Source organism: Olea europaea, unplaced genomic scaffold, assembly GCF_002742605.1.
Source record: "Olea europaea var. sylvestris unplaced genomic scaffold, O_europaea_v1 scaffold1147, whole genome shotgun sequence".
Classification (NCBI taxonomy): domain Eukaryota; kingdom Viridiplantae; phylum Streptophyta; class Magnoliopsida; order Lamiales; family Oleaceae; genus Olea; species Olea europaea.
Window position 1 is genome coordinate 257,756 of NW_019228864.1, and position 19,856 is coordinate 277,611.

Consider the following 19,856-nt stretch of genomic DNA (forward strand, 5'->3'; position numbering starts at 1 on the left):
CTTTATTTTTATTTTTTCCAAAGAACATTTAGTAATTCTCCACATGTTTTATTTAACTATATTTAAATTATAGAGCATTGAAATTTGTAATATATTAAATGCAATCATTATACATTTAGAATAGAGAGTGAGTTAGGCTCTCTAAATTTGGAGAGTCAAACACACTCTCTATTTTAAAAAGTTAAAATAAAGAGTCTCTTGAAATTTATTTTTAAGTATTGATTCTCTAAAATAAAAAGTGTCTTGTTTTTAAAAAGTTTTTTGGATATACGTTTACATGTACAACTCTTTTAAAAGTGAATAATAAAAAAAAATTACAAATTACGTACCAAATGTCATTTACCTAGTCAGATATTATTTAGGCATAATTATCTTGGAGTCAAAACTCTACATCTTCCAAATCATTTTATATGAGTCTTGATCTCTACTTAAACAAAATTTTGCCATCTACACTAAAAGTAGACTCTGACGTCACAGTACGATAAGTGAAACAATTGAATATTGTTTCAAGTTTGTTCTCCAAAAATAAATCAAGTCTAAACCTTTTTGCATGTACTGGCTCTACCATTATCAAAAGCTTGTTTTTTACTAAGTGTTATCGTAATAAAGATTAGAACTTTCCTATTTCTGTCGAACTCGTTTTGAATTAATTTATCCCATCTTGCACGATTACAAATACAATGGATATAAAAAAGAATACCACCAAAATCCCTGAGAAAGGGAAAAAGATTAGATGAATAGAGAATCCAGCAAAAACAATATGATATTACAATGTCTTGAATACCTCGTCTAGTTTGATGTATCCAAAAGGCAATTTAGGGTCACTTTCATCCATCATCTGATTTAACAACTTTTCGAGTTGTTTTCCTGTGCCATTGCCCGTCCAACCCCATTGCTCAGCCAAATTTAGCATTTCAGTAAGAAAGGGTGCACTGTGAAGAGGTCCAGTCCAGAGAGGCCCAGAAACAATGAGTGAACCCGGAACCTGAAAAGAAGTATCCATCAAACCCCAATGAATGCATAAACTGCTGTGTGTTCTTGTATCATCTAAAAAATAAATAAAGAAGAATTCATGAAGAAAGCATGGTGATTCTAAGAGCAATGGTTAGATTTTTAAGATAAAGAAAGTGTGCAGCCCGATGCTCGGGCATTCAAGAATGATACTTGGATGGTCTACTAGAATGTCAAAGTATACATGATTAGAGACATTGCCAACACTCAACAGTACGGGATACCTTTCATATATTTGTAAGCCTAGAATGTAACAAGAGGAACAGAAGGCGTACGTTTGCATTGCAAGAGCAGCCAATTGCACTAAGTTTATCCCATGAAATTGCATAAGAATTTCCACATCGACTGCAGTAACTGATGAAACTGTAGTGCCTGTAACAAGCAGCAATATATTCAAGATTCAGAAAGGTAAAACAAAGGAGGAAATCAACAAAATCACAGTGATCTAAGACCTGTTATCGGGATGCTTCCCACGCCTAACACGAAGCATTGCTCGAAAGATGGGCCCGTGGTACGAATAGTATGAGAAAAGTGGTGCAACATGATAACCCAAAACAGAAGCCTCCCTTACAGCTCCACCAATAAGCATTCTTAAACCAATCTCATTCGAGTAAGGCATAGGCCGAACATAAGCTCCATATGCAGCCAAAGAGCTGGGAAGTGATTAACAAAAAAAAAAAAAAAAAAACCTATTACAATCGTGTTTCCAAAAGATTTGGAAGCAAAAACACTCAAATTCATTCAATCAGCACACTCAAATAAATCATAGAAACCTCAACTATAACTGGCAATCATCAAAAAATCTAAACTAAATTGTGCTGTAGTCATTTAATTTTGGGAAGTATATAGTGTTGTCCCAGTAGTTTCAAAATAACCGTTTACACTAGCACTCAGAAGTAGGCAAAACCAGGAATATAATTCAGTAGGGGTGTGATGTACCACAACTACACTGCTCTACTAAAATTACATTGACATCAAATGAACAAGAGCTGCAGGAAAAGAGGAGTTTTTTCAAGTTAAAGAACACGAACCAACAAGAAACAAAACATTGTGCAGTAGGTAGAGGCCGAAGTTGATAAGCTCATAAAAGGGCTCCCAATTTTGATGATACTAATAGAATCTTAAAAGAATAAAAATTTTGAAACATGTAGAACGAGACATCAAGATAATCAAAACTTGATACCCTCTAAATACTGGGATGTAAAGCATTAAACTCCATCAGAAATCTCACATTGGTGAATCAACATCATCTGCCCCAAAATTTTCCAACTGGCGACATTTGGCTAAGCCATACAATCACAAGTTAATATACACGGAATACCATATGAAATTTTTCATCTGATTAAACAACACAATGGCATAACAAATAGCAAACCTTACAAAATTCCTCCAAAATCAATCATTTCCTTATTTTTCTTAATTTTCTTTCAGCTAAAACACTAGGCAATCACCGATACACTATCATACCTAAGCAAAATACAAGTTTAGCATATGATAAAAATTGTCAATAGATAAAACAACTTCCTGAAGATCAGCATATTGAAAGGTATTCAAGAAACTTATCGAATCAATTACACAAGTATTTTATCTTACTGTAGAGGCCGGTGTCCACCAGAAGAGAAACCATCAGTGGAAGTGAGGTATAAAAGCCCATCCAATTTCACAGCACCCAAAGCAGACCTCAAGAAACTCGAATCACTACCAAACGAATCAATATCAATAAAATCAAAGTAATCCCTCCTCAAATAACACTCTGTCAAAACCCGGTTCGCATCCGAATGCGTAATAACCCATCTCTTATTTTCTCCATACCCCTTACCCGCCCTCTCCAAATTACCCGTAATAACACTCCCATATTCCTCATTCGCATCATTAGCCATCACAAAATCAGCATCAGCCTCCGCCAGATAGCGTAAAGATCTGATTCCACAGCCGCACATTGCGTCGAGCACACGGAGGGCATTGTGTGATTTCTTGTAAATGGCAGCTGCGAGCACACCGAGGTCGCGGCCAGTGGCGCTCTCATGGCGGAAGAAGGTGTCGCCGATGTCAAAGCAGTGACCCCTTTCAGATATGCAGCATTTTGTTGAGGTTGGGAATTTGGGGGTTTGGTGGGTAAAAGGGGTTACGGGTTTAAGGGAAAGAGATAACATGGCGGGAAAGTGTACAAGAAACGAGGAATTACAGTAATTCTAAGAGACTATCTACTTCTCAATCAACAAACTTTAGAAGGATGCTACATGTATCAAATTTTTTTACCTAATTTCTTATCGATTAATCATAATAGGAGGACGGAAACCATATTTTGAAATTTTTTTAATCACATAGGTCTCACATGCATGTGAGAGGAGGTAAACAATTCGATACACTTTTAGGTGTATAAGTAGAATTATTCCTTTAGGAGTGGCTTGGCTTTAACCATGTAAGCACTAGTCTGGATATGAACTTCGCTTGTGTCCGAGGCTTGGCTCGCCCCTAAATTCATGAGCTTATGAGTAGAGTTTAGCAAGGCCCGCCTTAGGGCTAAGCCAGCTAGGCAACTGCCCAGAGCCTCAAAAAATATGTCTTGGCCCAAGGTCTCAAAACTCTTAGTAATACCCGTAGTCCATGCCCATCTAAGCCTAGCACCAAACAGAAAATTAAGCCATTAAGGAAATTGATCGGACACTGCAAGAAGGAAATTGAAGGGATCGATTCAACCAAAAGGTAAGTTGTCTTCTTCAATTCAAAATTCTCAAATCTCCTCTCCAAAAAGTTTTCAGTTTTCGTATAAGTTTTCTACGTCAGTGGTCCTCCCAAAATTTTTCTGTTTTACAAATGGTGTCTTGCTCATCTTGACGTTTCTAGCCCTCCTCAAGTGCTCATCTATTTAAGTATTAACTATTAAGTATAATTGGTTTATCATATAATAATTTAATTAATAGCAGTCGCCAATCAGGAGAACTCTTTTGAATTCTATCCTTGGATTTTTGGATTTTAGAATGATGATTATGGGTAGAATTGTAGATGGATGATAAAATAGAGAGCACTTTAAACACCGTATGCATAATAGAGAGCATCTTTAAATTTAGAGAGTGATTTTTTTTATGTACTTCAATAAGCTCTCTACTTTGATTCTTTATTTTTATTTTTTCCAAAGAACATTTAGTAATTCTCCACATGTTTTATTTAACTATATTTAAATTATAGAGCATTGAAATTTGTAATATATTAAATGCAATCATTATACATTTAGAATAGAGAGTGAGTTAGGCTCTCTAAATTTGGAGAGTCAAACACACTCTCTATTTTAAAAAGTTAAAATAAAGAGTCTCTTGAAATTTATTTTTAAGTATTGATTCTCTAAAATAAAAAGTGTCTTGTTTTTAAAAAGTTTTTTGGATATACGTTTACATGTACAACTCTTTTAAAAGTGAATAATAAAAAAAAATTACAAATTACGTACCAAATGTCATTTACCTAGTCAGATATTATTTAGGCATAATTATCTTGGAGTCAAAACTCTACATCTTCCAAATCATTTTATATGAGTCTTGATCTCTACTTAAACAAAATTTTGCCATCTACACTAAAAGTAGACTCTGACGTCACAGTACGATAAGTGAAACAATTGAATATTGTTTCAAGTTTGTTCTCCAAAAATAAATCAAGTCTAAACCTTTTTGCATGTACTGGCTCTACCATTATCAAAAGCTTGTTTTTTACTAGGTGTTATCGTAATAAAGATTAGAACTTTCCTATTTTTGTCGAACTCATTTTGAATTAATTTATCCCATCTTGCACGATTACAAATACAATGGATATAAAAAAGAATACCACCAAAATCGGGATTAAAAATCCTAGCTAATTTATCAATTACTGTTTTATTAAACTTTGAGTTGTTAAACGTAGAATTTCGAATTTTATTCTCACAATGAAATTTTTTATAGTGCCCATTAAATCATCAAAAATATTAGTAGCATTATGTGAAAATTCAATTAATTCAAAAAACAATAATCTTTTTATGCATTATTCACAATTTATCTAGATAGTGAGTTATAGTGGTTATTATTGGAGTTATCATTAGGGTTAGCTCATAGGCTCGATGGATCATAGGTATGAACCATGGGTGACCTGGGCTCATTTTGAGACGAGCCGAGTCGGACTCACAATTTTTTAACTAATGGTGCTCGCTTGGATCGTTAGGCCCATGAGCTTGATTGTGGGTATGAATCTACGATCCAACTTGTTTCCAGTAACCTCGTTTTTAATTTCTCATTTTTGGACTTATTTTATTTATTATTTTTTTTTAATTCTCATTTTTAGACTTATTTTGTTAATTTATTTTTTATTTTTCTCAAAAAAGAGCCAACTCTTGGATTACTGGACTCATGAGGCCCACGAGCTAAAGCTAATCGGAATATTTGAATAGGAGACGAGCTCAAGCTCGACTCAAGTCCACACCAGCCAAGCTCGTCTCATCCATTGGGTTGAGCTGAGCTTGATAGTCGAATCGACCTATTGCGGTCCCTACAATACTTGCATATTATTGTTTGTCGTTTACTTGACTTGTGAACACAATTTTTATGTGTTCCCAATACTTCACAATTTGTTTCTCTATTCTTCATTTATCGGTTGAGCCTATTGTATGCTTCCCTGTTTCCTTTATGTCATCCAAATTAATTGAGTTCATGCACATCTTGATTGCCAAATCAACTGGAATTGAAATGTCATTAGAACCACTAAAATCGAGACGAATAGCGGAGACAAAGCAACACTTTGTGGTGTTTTGGAGCATCAAACATTTCTTCAAACTCATCAATCTCCAAATAACTATTGTGATCTATTTGAATTTTGAATAAAATAAGAAATTGAATAAGACAGGTAGAATGTAGAGAAAATGTAGTACGTAGAAGGAATGGCACAATAAAAGAACAAATTTGTAAAATCTAGATTGAAGTGCTAAAACTAAGTATAAATTTAAATTACAACAATTTAATGAGAAACTTAGAATATAGTGATAGATGAGGTTATTATAGGCGAAAAAAATAATAATTCTCAAAAAAAAAAATAGTAATAATAATAATAATAATAATAAATTTGACCGTTGGCTCGCTATCAGAATTATTCAAAATGTAATATCACTATTCATAATATGACCGTTTGGTCACAGAAGTCCACGACTAGAGGGGAGTAGTGAGCCGAGCCTAATTCAGCTGGTCAATTTTTTTCGGCTTGGCTTGACTCGGCTCAGTTTGGGGCTTATCTCTAGACAAGGTCGAGCAGTCTATGGATCAAGCCCAAACGAGTAGCATAGTCGATTCCACGAGCCACTCTACCCACACCACCCCTACCATATTTGAAAACAGTTAACATAAATTTCTGGAGAATGGATTGTAGTTTATAAACTTCCTTACGCTGAATGGGACGCACTCTGAATTATCCAAAGTCTATCGTCTAACTTCTCTCTTGTTCTGAACTCTCGAGTGCGAAGTGATATTATAGTCCATGTAAACAAAGTGGGCTTTGGTTGGTGTTGTTTTATTTCTCGAAATGGGAACAAAGTGGCAAAGCTCTTAATTTCACTTCATTCACTACTTCTATAAGATGGGTTGATTAGGCACTTTATTTATAAAAAAAAAAAAAAAAAAAAAAAAAAAAAAAAAAAAAAAAAAAAAAAAAAAAAAAAAAAAAAAAAAAAAAAAAAAAAAAAAAAAAAAAAAAAAAAAAAAAAAAAAAAAAAAAAAAAAAAAAAAAAAAAAAAAAAAAAAAAAAAAGCCAATGGAGGATTTGCAGTGAAGACACTCCACAGAGAGAGAGAGAGAGAGAGAGAGAGAGAGAGAGATACAGCCTAATAGAAATACAATATTTAACTGACAAAGTAACAAATCATACAATCAACAGTGTGAAAACTTCCAATCTCAATCCTATGACTCTCTATAATTGCAGTACAGACTGCTAACTGTTCTAACTTATTCATGATTACAAGCTAAATTGCCCATCTTCTGAGCTCCATTAGAAGCTGAGATAGCAACCATGAATCACACAATACAACATAAATGCCTAAGGTTCTACTCTTCATCTTCAGTAAAATTATTTGTTTCTGCACATAACTTGGCTATCAACTTCCCAAACAGGTTGTACCAAGAAATAAAGCTCTCTCTAATCATCTGATTAAGTTGCCGAGTGAGTTTCCATCGTTGGAGTAAAAATGTACATTTCGCAGGCATGAGCATCAACTCGTGCACTGAATGAGGACTTTGAATTCTGAGAAACAAACTCGTGCTGCAACCAATAACAACAGGAAGTGTCAAAGAAACCATCATATATGCAATTCAGTGAAGGGGAACTTCTTATGGTGGATTGGTGGGTAGGCTAAAATTCTTTACACTGTCCATAGCAAACTTGGTACATAGATCAAAGTAGAAGTCTCAAAGAAAATCAAGGACCCAGACACTGTTTTCTAATATATTAGTTGCACCTCACACAAACATGACGTGCTTTACCTATAAGATTATGAAGAAAAACATTGCTCACCTTCCACAAATCTCTTACTGAGACGATGATAGAAGATTCAAGTCCAAGTGAAGGCCATTTAGCGGTAATAGTAGCAGTTTTTGAACATCTATTCCATAATGCAACAACCAAACGTTGCCCGGACAGGGGACCAGCCCAAATCTGAAAACAAAATTAATATCATGTAATGTTACAAATTACAAAAGGTAAGAACCCCCTCATGACAATTCATTTTGTTTACACAAAGAAAAAAAGTTTGTTCCCACAAGTATCTTAGGTTGGATTATATAATCGAGAGATTAGAAAAGGCTGAATCCTCAATTGATAAGCTTCACAAACGTATGAGTTTAACCTATAAACATTCCATGGATTAGAGCAAAAAATACAGGGGGTAGACAATGCAAGAAAAAAAAATGATACAGAGTGTTTGGTTCATAAAAGCAAGAACAAAATATACAGAGGTGCATAATGCACGTACCTGATAGCAGCCATCAGGCCCGTAAGCAAAAACTTTCCTTCCTTGAACCCCAAGATGATCTACAAGAAATAAGATTTTTATTTTTATTTTTAAAGACGATGTTGTTATTAACTCTCTCCTCCCGAGAAAGAGAATGCAAAACAGAATGAAAACAAGGAATTTACCTTGGTTTACCGCAATAACCTCCTCGTTGCTTAGAATTTCAAATGTCTCTGCACTCATGTTTCTTACATCACAACCAATCAAAAGCGGTGACTGCACATTCAAGTAAACAGCATTTAGTTCATTAGTGTCAGATAATTTCAGTTTCTTTCGTGCTGATCACCAACAAACTGCATTATTTGAGAATTGTTTCAATAAAGCTCATTTAAAAGAATATAAGGACATGCTTGAGACTAAAAACAAAAGATTGTGGATATTCACTGTTATAAAAGAGCACCTTCATCAAGGCCCAAATGCTAAAATGTGCTCGATACTCCTGGTACGTCATGCCCCCATTTCCAACTTCTAACATATCGGGATCTGTCCAATAGTGTCAAAGAAATCACAAGGAAGTTTAAAGAAGTTCATACACAGAATTCACTGATGAATCTTCATTCACACTACAGAACAAAGATCAGAATCCTACCATTCCATCCTCCAGGTCCTGCATAGGCTGCCCACTTGTCATTGATATCGACAATTTCAGTCATGCTAAAAATGAAAGGGCAAGAAAGGCTACATCAATAAAGGAAATACGTTGCATAAACAGGATTTTAAAATCAGAAAAAAATTAAAAAAATAAAATAAAATAAAAATAAGTTCTCTAAATCTTTTTATTTCTTTCTTCTTATTTTAGGCTAACAGATGAGGTAATAGTTTGAATGAAACATTCAATACCCTAGAAGGGGACCTAGGGATTTAATTTCAGGTGGGGAAAGGGTGGGTGGAACCTTTGTATGTCAAACTTTTTAATGGGAAAATCCCAAAATATAGTTTTATGTATTTATTATCACGTGCACAACTAAAAATGTAAACTTTAAGAGTTCAAGTACAGGAGTTCAGAACCTTGCCCATGAATCATTAATGTCATTTGTTGTTCTCCAACTGTTTCCAATCTTGCCTGCCCACAAGGCAGGGTCATTCACGCCCCTGCCAAATTTGTAAGAAAGTCGAGAGTTTTCTTAGTACGAAGTGAAGATTTCGAATCATTAGACAGAACCATTAAAAAAAATAGCAGTCTTGAAAGCAATAGAAACTACCATTCGCAAAGTGAATAGAATATTGTGCGTCCAGTTGCATTTATTGCATCACGCATTGGTGGATATCTGAGAGTTGTGAGACCACAGTTAGATGAAGCCAGATATACCAAGATATGAAAATAAACAAAACACCAACCTTTCTTCTGGATCAATGCCCAGATTGAAACAGTTGTCGTACTTCAAGTAATCAACACCCTGAATAACCAAGAACAAAATTAATATATGAACCAACCCTTCAATCCCACCCAAATATAAAAGTAAAACAAAAAGGAAAACGATTCCAGCATAAATGGAGAGAAAACAGAGAACTGTAAAAGAAGAAAAATGAACAAACCCAAGATGCAAAAAGAACTGCATCATCATATTCATGTTGAAGTGATCCAGGTCGCTTTTGACATGTGAAAGCCCTGTGGAATTTAATTAATGAATCAGTAGGAAGTAAAATGATATAAACAGAGCTAGAATGGCAGAATATTTTCCTCATTCAGAATCAAGTGATGATTTATGCTATTACTTGAACAATTTTCACAAGACAGTGAGGAATTCACCCTACCCTGCATCTGAGTAGATACCGAGCTTGAGGCCTTCAGAATGCACATAATCAGCAAGAGCTTTAATTCCTGATGGAAACGTCTTAGGGTCAGGAATTAGTTGACCCTGCACAAGCAGTCAAGCTTTAGTAAGAATAAGCATAATACAAAACATAACAATTTCTAATCTTTCAGCCCGCGAGCTAATAGAAAGGGAAATCAGGGAAAAAAAATTTAGAAGGGGTAAAAATTGCATCACATATACGGAGAAGATCTATTGTAAACTATAGAAATTAGTGATATTAGGATCACAATGAACCAAAGTTATAGATCTGGAAATTTACATCTGAATCCCGTGATGGCTCGGACCAGCAATCATCTGCATTTCAAAACATTGAGTATGTAAGAACATGCCAAGATTTGACGTGAAACTATTTAGGGAAACAGATTGGTTGATTACCTATATTCACATAATTATAGCCTAATTTGGCCAAACCAGTTGAAATAAGTGCATCAGCTGTTGAAGAGCAAAATAAAGTTAAATTTTTTTTTTCAGGGAACAAATAAAGGGTAAGAAAACATTAGCTCTCATATAGAAAACGGAAAACGTAAAGAAAGAACTATGCAAAACAACATAGATACAAGCAATTGAATGGATTCAAAAGAACTCATTGCTTCTAGTATCAGACAGCAGGAAAGATCCATAAAAGATCGTATAATATTGATAACTAAGCCCAAAATACATCAAGTTACGCACTATAATCACTTGACTGAAATTTTACATAATCGATAGTCAATACCAGCCGCCTCATGATAATCTAACATATATTAAGCCCAAATTCTAAAGGACTGTATTCTGCTTGTATTTTCATATTGGGGACAAGCTTTTCTATTACTAAGCATATCAATCACAACAAAGGCAAGGCAGAACCTGTTTCCTTGATAACTTTTTCATTGATATTGCAGCCAAAGAAATTCCAGCTATTCCATCTGTCACGCAAAATAATCAAATCAAATTATTTATAACTACATAAAATCTGGATTTTTGCCATAAATTGACTATAAACCGGCTGAATATTAAGGATCATGTAAAATCATATGCAGGAAATCCATTTATTCAGAAAATCTTGAATCAAAACCCCTATTAGTTGCTCAAATTTACCCCTGCAAGAATTGATCTTTAAAGTCTCCAAAAATAAAAATAAAAAAATCAAAATAAAGGGAAAATTATTACCCCATCTGAGGAGTCTTGGCCAAGCCATTGCCAAGCTGTAAAATACCATACTTGGAAGTATCGAAGATATTGGAGACGGGCTTTTCTTGTTCCCGCATATAAGGGTGTAGAGGCATCATCACCCTTGCAGCATTTGCTACAGTCATGACATATACAAACAGAATTGCTGCATGTATACACGCCATGGCAAAATTGCCAGAGATCTTAGCCATTAATTATGTTTCTTGAGTTTTTCTTTGTTTTCTAAGAATGTTGGCTATTGCCTCAGAAGAGAGTAAGGCACAAGAAAAAAGTGCATAGGTGAGCCCATTATATATAAACAAGATTTCTTAAATTATCTACTGTGCACTATCGTTGGACCCCAATTCTTAGTCGGATTAAGATTATTTTATTGGATTATGCCATGTTTTTCTGTATTGGGTGCCTGTACTTACTGTGTGCTTTGGTGCCTATTGTCTGTCGAAACCTGATTGGCGGATGTTTTGCTCGGCTCCTAAAACTTTGTGAGGGAGGTAAATCGCGGGATGTGGCCCAATAGGCCAAGGAATAAGAGTTGCATGTACACTGTGCCTACAAGGAGTCAAATTTCATATTTCAGGAATCGAACCTCCACACTGCCGCTACCAGCAAGGTGTGAGATAACCTCACTCATATCCTTTGCACCACTAGACTATGTCCCGGGGGCGCAGCATACCATGTATACGTATATGTGTAGTACTTCGCGTTTCGTCTCTCGACATTGAAATTTGCATTTTTTTTTTAATGTTTTTTTGGTTAGAAATCACGTAGAATCTGCTTATATTGTTCGTTTTAATAAAAAATGTCACCTAAAATAGTTTAAAGAAAATATTTAAAATATATTGCAGCTTAGAGAACATCTACAAATTTTTAGAGAGTAAAAATTTATAAATATTATTACAATCTCTTTATCTTTAGTATTTAGTATTCGTTTGAAATTGCTTGTGAGCTCGTTCTACTAATTTTATAAAAGTAATAGTTAGAAAAACTTTTAGAGAAAATCAATTCAAAATATTTTCATTGAAGTACCCATTTGGCTAATTATATATAAAAAAAATCTTCTAGATATAAGAGTTTTAAAAAAAAGCTAATTTAATATAGCTTTCTTTAAAAGAACTTTTAGAATAAGAAATGCTTTCAAAAATTAATTTTCAAACAAAAAGTAAGATAACTTCTTTCGAAAACTCTTCTATAAGAAGCAAAAATAAAAGTTAAAAAACCATGGCAAACGGACCTAAAAACATTTTTGAAATAGAAAGTTCTTTTAAAAATTATTTTTTAAACCACAATTAAAATAGCTTTTTCCAAAACTTCTTCCACGAGAAGTAAAAATAAAAGTCATATCAAATGAACCAATAATATTACTACTCCCAATATTTATTTATTTATTTATTATTTTTCTCTATTTTAATTTTTACTAACTTCCCTCCAAATTATTTCACTCCATTTTCTTTATATATATACTATTTAATTGTATAATATATGGAGCATTGAAAATTAAACTATTTTGAATGCATGTAATTATAGAGAATAAATTTGTCTCTCCAAATTCAAAGAATCAAACCCACTCTTTATTTTAAAATATTAATTTGAAAAATCTATTAATACTTTATTTTAAGAATTGTATTTTACCTTTTAAGGCATCATAATTGTGTTTGTTGTATATTATGCTTTTCATTTAGGATTGGTTGATCCAAAAACCCAACAATAAAGAATACTAAAAGATGGGGCGGTTTGATTTATCTGAGCAATAAATGACTTCAGAAACCTAAAAAAACATTAAAGCAAATCTATGACTGGACAAATCTATTCTGGAAAAATTGCAGAATTCGTCCACAACCTTTAGTGTTTGTAGTGACTTGTCTTCAACATTTAAGAGTGAGCAAACTGGTCCCTAATATTTCAATTTCACTGCATCACTTGTCCTAATGGATGATGCCTGTACAAAAAGAATACTTCCCCGATGAGATTAAGTGGGAGCCTGCTACATGTGAGAGGCATATGCCATTTTATATGGAAATAACGTATAGTTTTTTGTTATGTTTAATATTTGGGTTTCGAACTAGTTGTGGATTTTTATTTTTATTTTCTGTAATTTTTTTTATTGAAATAGTAGTGTATGTGTATTCCAAAAGAAAATGTATTAGAAAAACTAAGAAGTCTAATGATATCTAATATATATTAATGAATCCCTTATAATAAGTTAGTTTTACGATAGCCCTTAACATAATCGCAATTTGGTTCAAATTCTATAAGCAAGCTAAACTATTGTAAAAACTATAAGAGTCTATGACAAATATAACCATACTTATTAAATCCAGATGATTTGATTGGTTCGGTCAAACAATCAGCTGGTTAACTAGTCCAGATCGTGATTAGTGATCGAATTGCAATTAACCTTATTAAGAACCGATTAAATCATTCAGTTTATTGAAAATTAGACTAGCCCGATTTACCAGTTCTTTGATTTTAATAATATGTTTGCAAATCTAGGGGTTGAAGTTTGATCTCCCAATGCCCTATCTCCCGCTTTGTGGCAATTCAAGGCAACTGTTATACCAAACAATTTATTCTTGATTTGAGATGTAACTATCATCTGTTATTGTACTTTTCTAGTAATTTGTATTATAAAATTAAGAAAAAATAAAGGAGAAGATAAGACAAGAGAAGAAAATAAAATAAAGAGAACTAAAAATTTGTTTCTTTCATTATAATAATGAATCTATATATACAAAAATTTAATCAGAATTACAAGCTATCAAGACACAGATTTCAAGGGTAAGTAAAACTATTATTTAAATATCATGAGTAGAACAAATAATCATTCATCATAATCTAATCATTTTACAACTCTCCCTTGAATTGTCTCGTTAAAAATCTTATTTTACAAAAATGTAGTGAGACAAAAATCTGAACAAAAGAAAAAGGGAATATCTATTCTCCTTGATTTTAATCAATATAAATCATTGTATCATCTCACTCAGACCTTGTGCACCAATATCTCTAATATCACTATCTTCGTACAAGATATTATCTATCCATATTTGACCGTAGACAATATGATGGTCTGTGAAAATTAGATCTACATATTGTTCTCTTCGGGAGTTTCAAATCGAATTTGTAACATACCAAATGTATGAACCCGTAGAAGTTAATGATAAATGTTTTAGAGATTATGGACATCCATAACTATCCATTACACAAAGAATATGTTTCGTTAAAAATTTACTGAAAAAAATTTAGTAAAGGAAAAATAATACATTATTCTTTTAAATATTTTTTGAAAATTATCTTATTAAAAATCTTGTCAGAAAATGACAAAATATCGATCAAAAAGAAAGAGTATGACACGTTTGCACTCTCCATCGTCATAATATCACTTGAGATTTGTAATTTTGTCAATCAACTTCTCAAGTGTTACAGTTGATCATGCATTTGTGAATGTTTGCCACAAATCATCTTAATAGCTACACGTGAATGGATAACTTGTTGATAAGCTTCATGTAGATTAAATAATGCACTGCATCATCATAGCCAACTAGTCCCAAATTATAAGCTATTAGCAAAATACCATAGTTTATATATTGCACTGAAATAAGTTACTTCTATACTAACATATTATTCATTATTATCTTAAGAAACAAAATGATTCATTTTTAGTTTAAATGAACTTATAGCCATCGAGTATCAAATGGATGTGTCAATTTTTCATATGAATTCTTTTTTTAAGACTTTTATTTCATGCAAGTAGATTGATGAAATCAATTCATTAAATACTTGATCTACAAGTCGAGGCAAAAAAAAAAAAAATCTAAGATATTTGATCATGAATTCATTTTTAAGTAACTACCCTTTAACCGAATAGACACAAATCTCTCTCTCTCTCTCTCTCTCTCTCTCTCTCTCTCTCTCTCTCTCTCTTCCGCATTTCATAGTGCTTTTTTTTTTTGTAATAAAAAATATTTTGTGGGTTTCTCTCTCTCTCTCTCTCTCTCTCTCTCTCTCTCTCATATTAGGGCACTGAAAAAAAAATAGCACATAATCGTCATTGTTTAAACTACATTCTTATGCTTGAAAAGGACATAAACTAGCTTGACAAACCAATCATCTCGACGAGCTCATTTCTCCAATTTCATTTTTATTTACAATTACATAAATTATGTAAAAAGAGAGAGAAGAGTCCCAACCAATAATAGCCATGATCGCCAACCTAATATATGCCTTGGTTAGTTTTCAAAATCAGATTTCAATAATACAATTAATAACATATAAGAAATCAAATATGTAATAATATATGAACATGCTTCTTCAGGAGCATTAAGTAAATTTTTAAAAACTATTGATTATATAAATTTTATTTCATTAAAAACAACAAAATAATATTCTTCTAGTAACATTGACATGTATAAAATTATACTTCTAATCTATAAAACGAATATACTTCTTGAATAATTTTATACTATTCTTCAAGAATAAAAAATTGTGTACCATTTTATTTCTTTTGGAGTCTATGTATAAAGCTGTTGTTGGAGAACATAGTATTTTTCAAGGATATCAAAATAACAATGTTTCTAAAATTGTGCTGTAGGCAGCAATATTCAAGTAGAATACTATTACGATATAAATTTTTGCTTCTTTAAGAATATGTGTATTATATTTTTATCAGTTTTGATATATATAAATCATTGCGGTTATTCTGGAACATTATGCAATTGTTAGGAAATTAGAATAGAAGATCTCTTTTAGAGTAGATATGACTTATTTAAGTATTCTGAAAAGACCAAATAATCATTCATAATTATACTACTATTTTATAACACCCCTGTTGATGATTATTTGTACAATAATTGTCTCGTTAAAAATTTTTTTTGATAAAAATTCAATAAAAACATCAAACAAATGGAAATCTTTTTACAATTAATTGTTAAAATTTTGGATTATAAAGAAAATGTTGTCTCATTAAAATATTGTCAAGAAAATTCAGTGGAACAAAACCTATACTAAGGAAAATAGTGGATCTACACTCCTTGATGCTCATTGAAGATCTTTGAATTGACGCATTCCAATCTCATGTATTAATTCCTTGGATATAAATGTTAACGGTGTTTTTGTAAATAAATCAATCATGTTACTACTTTGAGCAAATTTGTTGAAAATCGATGTCATTATTCTTTTGAAGCTCATGTGTATAGAAAAATTTTGAAGAAATATGTTTCGTCCTATTCCCTTTGATATAGGTTCCTTTGAGTGTAGTACAAATTGAATTGAATTCATAACAAAATTGTTGGCTACCTTTCATAAAGGTTAATCCGCATGTTGATAAAATATGATAGGACATATTCCCAAGCCATACGCATTTTCAACTTGCTTCATGGATTGTAATAATTCAGAATGATTTGAAGCTATTGTTGTGAAGATTTGGTTCACTGATTCCCATGATATAGACGTTTCTTCATGTGTAAACACATATCTTATTTGTGATTTAGTTTTATATGGATTAGATAGATAACTTGCATCTGCAGATTCTATTATAGAGGATCCCGACTTTGAGAATAAGTTAATTCCAAATCAATGGTTCTTCTCAGGAATGAAAAATGCGCTTAAAATCATTTCAACGCCTGTAAGTTAGTTTAAAACTATAACTTGTAAGGAGATTTACGGAAAAAAAAAAAAAGCTATTTCAAGTCAAGTACAATTTGCACGAGAGATTAAAGCTCTAATTGCATTAAGATATTATTTTTCATCGTTAAGTGGATGGAATGGATCTTTTTCTATATCAAGTGATCCAATTACCATTGGGGATGCCAATGTATTGCTTTATCCATATAAACACATTTTAGGACATTTTTTGTATATAAAGATTGATGAATAAATAATTCTTTAGAGAAATGTTCAATTTGCAAATCTCAAGATAAAATTTTATTTTTTTAAATCTTTCATCTCAAAATTATTTTTTAAATAATCTGAAATTTTGTTGAGCTATTCAAGAGTTCCAATAATAATTAAAACATTAGCATAAACTGTCACATTGCAAATTCAATATTTGTTTTTTTCATGAAACACATGTAAAAGAAAACATTACCATTTTGATAACATTCATTCAATAAATATTTGCTAAGACAATTATACCACACGTGTTTATATTATTTTAGTCCGTATAATGATCTTTGTGAATTAATTGAAAATATATGGGACATGTATAATTCATTTATGACATTTTACGTCCTCCGAGGATTTTCAGGTACATTTCACTATCAACTGAATCATATAGATAGGAAATTACATGCGAGTCTTTTTGGTACAGTCAAACTAATTAAAAATCTAAAAGTGATGATATCCATTATGGAAGAATATATTTTCTAATAATTAGTCCCATGTCTTTGTGAGAAATCTTAGACTATAAATCAAGTTTTGTATCTTATAATTTCATTATTTTCATTTCTCTTTTTTTACAAAGACCCATTTGTTTCCTACGGAGATCATATTTTCAGGAGTTCTCACTATATGTCCAAACACTTTCATTTTTCCTAAGGAATTCAACTCTGCTTGCTCGACTTCTTTTCATTTTGGCCAATTATTTCTATGTTAACAATTTTTAACATGTTATGATTTAGAATCCTCAATTTATATAATTTCAAGGACCACATTAAAGGAAAAATATTGTCTATAAATTAATATTTTGTTCTCATGATTTATTAAATAAAAAATAATTTATTAAAATCACATTATTTTCGAATTGTAGTTCTTTATGACCCATATTTCCAGTATTTAATTAATCTATCTTTTTTAATATAATTTTACCTGAAGTATTTGGTTGATTGGAATAGGTTGATCATGTTTATAGCATATTTGAAATTTCATTTGCTACAATTGATTGTCCTACAAGGACATCAATTATTGTTGAAGTATTTTTTACTGGTATTTTTTTTTTAAATTTCAATAGATATATCGTGTAATTGATTTGTAACTTTTTGCAAGTGAATAATTTTTTCAATATCTTGCTCATATTGATTGATGTTGGGATCAAAGTGAGATAAAGTTGTTTCGTTCCAAGAAATTTTATCTTATTTTTCAAAATTAGTTTAGCCCTTCCCAAAATTAGGAAATCCATTTCATCTAAATGACAATTTGTAAAATGCATAGTAATCAAATCATCAGTTAAAGGTTCAAAGTACCTAATAATATATGGTGAATCAAAATCCACATAATTTTCAAGTCTTTATTAGGAATCCATTTTAGTACATTGTGGGAGATGAATTTGAGACTTGGATAGCATAGCCGAAAACTTGTGGATGAGAATATTAGGCTTGTGATCAAAAGCAAGTTGTAAATATGAGTAATTATGATAAACAGTCGGCCTCTTGGTCATGTAGAATGTAATATGTTATGACTCTAAATAGAAGTTGAGAATTTTGTTTTCACAAGTAATGGCCTAACAATAAATTGTAGACATTTGATAAATGACTCATTTCAATCATTTTATGTATTGTCATGTGCAACTGAATGTTCAATAAAAATTTCAATTGGCATACAATATTAATCGAATGCTTGTGATTTAAATTCACTAGCATTATCAAAACTAATCGTCTTGATTAAGTAATCTAGAAATTGATCTAGTAATTTATGATTTTCACATATAGTCTAAAAAAGCTACGTTTTAGTGATTTTAATCAGACATATAATCACATAGTAAAAGAATCAACTAAAATAATGAAATGAATCACATGATGAATTATTGCCCACGTATATCTCCACGAATTCTTTCAAACAAAGTTGAAGATTCAATATTAATCTTTGTACTTGAATGTCTGATAACTAACTTATCTTGAGAATAGGCAGCACATGAATAATCATTAGGTAAAGCAAATTTCTAGTTTTTTATGGGATGTCCATGTGAATTGTTTATTATTCGACACATCATTATTGCTTATGGATGTCCAGGTCAATCTACTAAAGTATAATTTTTTTTTTGTAACAACAAACTTCGAGTTCTTGACAATACATACTAGACGAGAGTGAAGGGAGTTTTTCTTTTATCTTCTTTGATCTAACACGAAAGAAGTTATGCAAAAAGATATTCAATATTATTATTTTGCATCATTTCAATGTGTTATCCATTGCGACAAATATATTTAAAACTAAGCAAAATTTCTTTTGACTTTTCTTAAATAGAGTGTATCATCACATGATATTCAACGGTATGTAGTTTTTTTCAATCAAATAAATTTGACGTACTTGAATAATCGTAGTAATTCTGGAACTCATGTTTGAACCTGGTTCTAGCTTCTAGACATAAAACAAATAAATACTTTTTTCCAGCATATTAAACTATCAACCAACATTTTTCAAAATTGGAATAGAGAATAAAATATGTAATAATTCACAACATTCTTTAACATGAATTTCGGGTCAAGAAACTTACTTAAAATGATGAATTCCAAGATCTTTTAAATAGTTGAATCACCATACATTCCAAAACTCCAAAATCTGCATTTTCTTGCTCTTTAATGATCTCAATCCGATCATAATGGAGGGGATTATTATCTACAATCTAAGTGCCTAATTTTGTGAGTTTTCATGCCATACATGTGCTTTTAAGCACTTTTCTATGTTTTAGTGATTTTCCATACGTTTTTCTCTTATTTTTTACTATCTTTTTTTTTTCTCTCTCTTCACTACTATACAAAAATCGGAGGTTTTATGGGAGTTGTCAGAGGTTATGGGGAGTTGTAGATTTGAATTCTAAATTCAAAATCACTTCCTCCAATACATCTATACAAAATAATTTCTTCAGCTACTAAGATATACAATACAATATATGCTTCTTGCTATTTTATATAGTAAGAGTG

General features: G+C 31.7%; 2 protein-coding genes across 2 annotated transcripts; both read right to left on the reverse strand.

The window, feature by feature from the left end:
* Positions 1 to 751: 751 nt before the first annotated feature.
* On the reverse strand, positions 752 to 3,223 carry LOC111373613 (tRNA (guanine(26)-N(2))-dimethyltransferase-like). Its single transcript, XM_022996167.1, has 4 exons — positions 2,605 to 3,223; positions 1,464 to 1,664; positions 1,287 to 1,383; positions 752 to 985 (listed from the first exon to the last, which is right to left on the reverse strand). The coding sequence occupies exons 1-4, from the start codon at positions 3,162 to 3,164 to the stop codon at positions 767 to 769; spliced, it is 1,077 nt and encodes a 358-aa protein (XP_022851935.1). The 5' UTR covers positions 3,165 to 3,223; the 3' UTR covers positions 752 to 766.
* A 3,619-nt stretch (positions 3,224 to 6,842) lies between these two features.
* Positions 6,843 to 11,272, reverse strand: LOC111373614 (alpha-galactosidase 3-like). The gene is made up of 15 exons (XM_022996168.1): positions 10,990 to 11,272; positions 10,687 to 10,745; positions 10,216 to 10,272; positions 10,100 to 10,134; positions 9,779 to 9,882; positions 9,560 to 9,632; positions 9,362 to 9,420; positions 9,226 to 9,291; positions 9,032 to 9,115; positions 8,613 to 8,677; positions 8,424 to 8,506; positions 8,149 to 8,239; positions 7,985 to 8,043; positions 7,528 to 7,668; positions 6,843 to 7,275 (listed from the first exon to the last, which is right to left on the reverse strand). Exons 1-15 carry the CDS (start codon positions 11,199 to 11,201, stop codon positions 7,165 to 7,167), a joined length of 1,299 nt encoding a protein of 432 aa, XP_022851936.1. The 5' UTR covers positions 11,202 to 11,272; the 3' UTR covers positions 6,843 to 7,164.
* Positions 11,273 to 19,856: the final 8,584 nt, after the last annotated feature.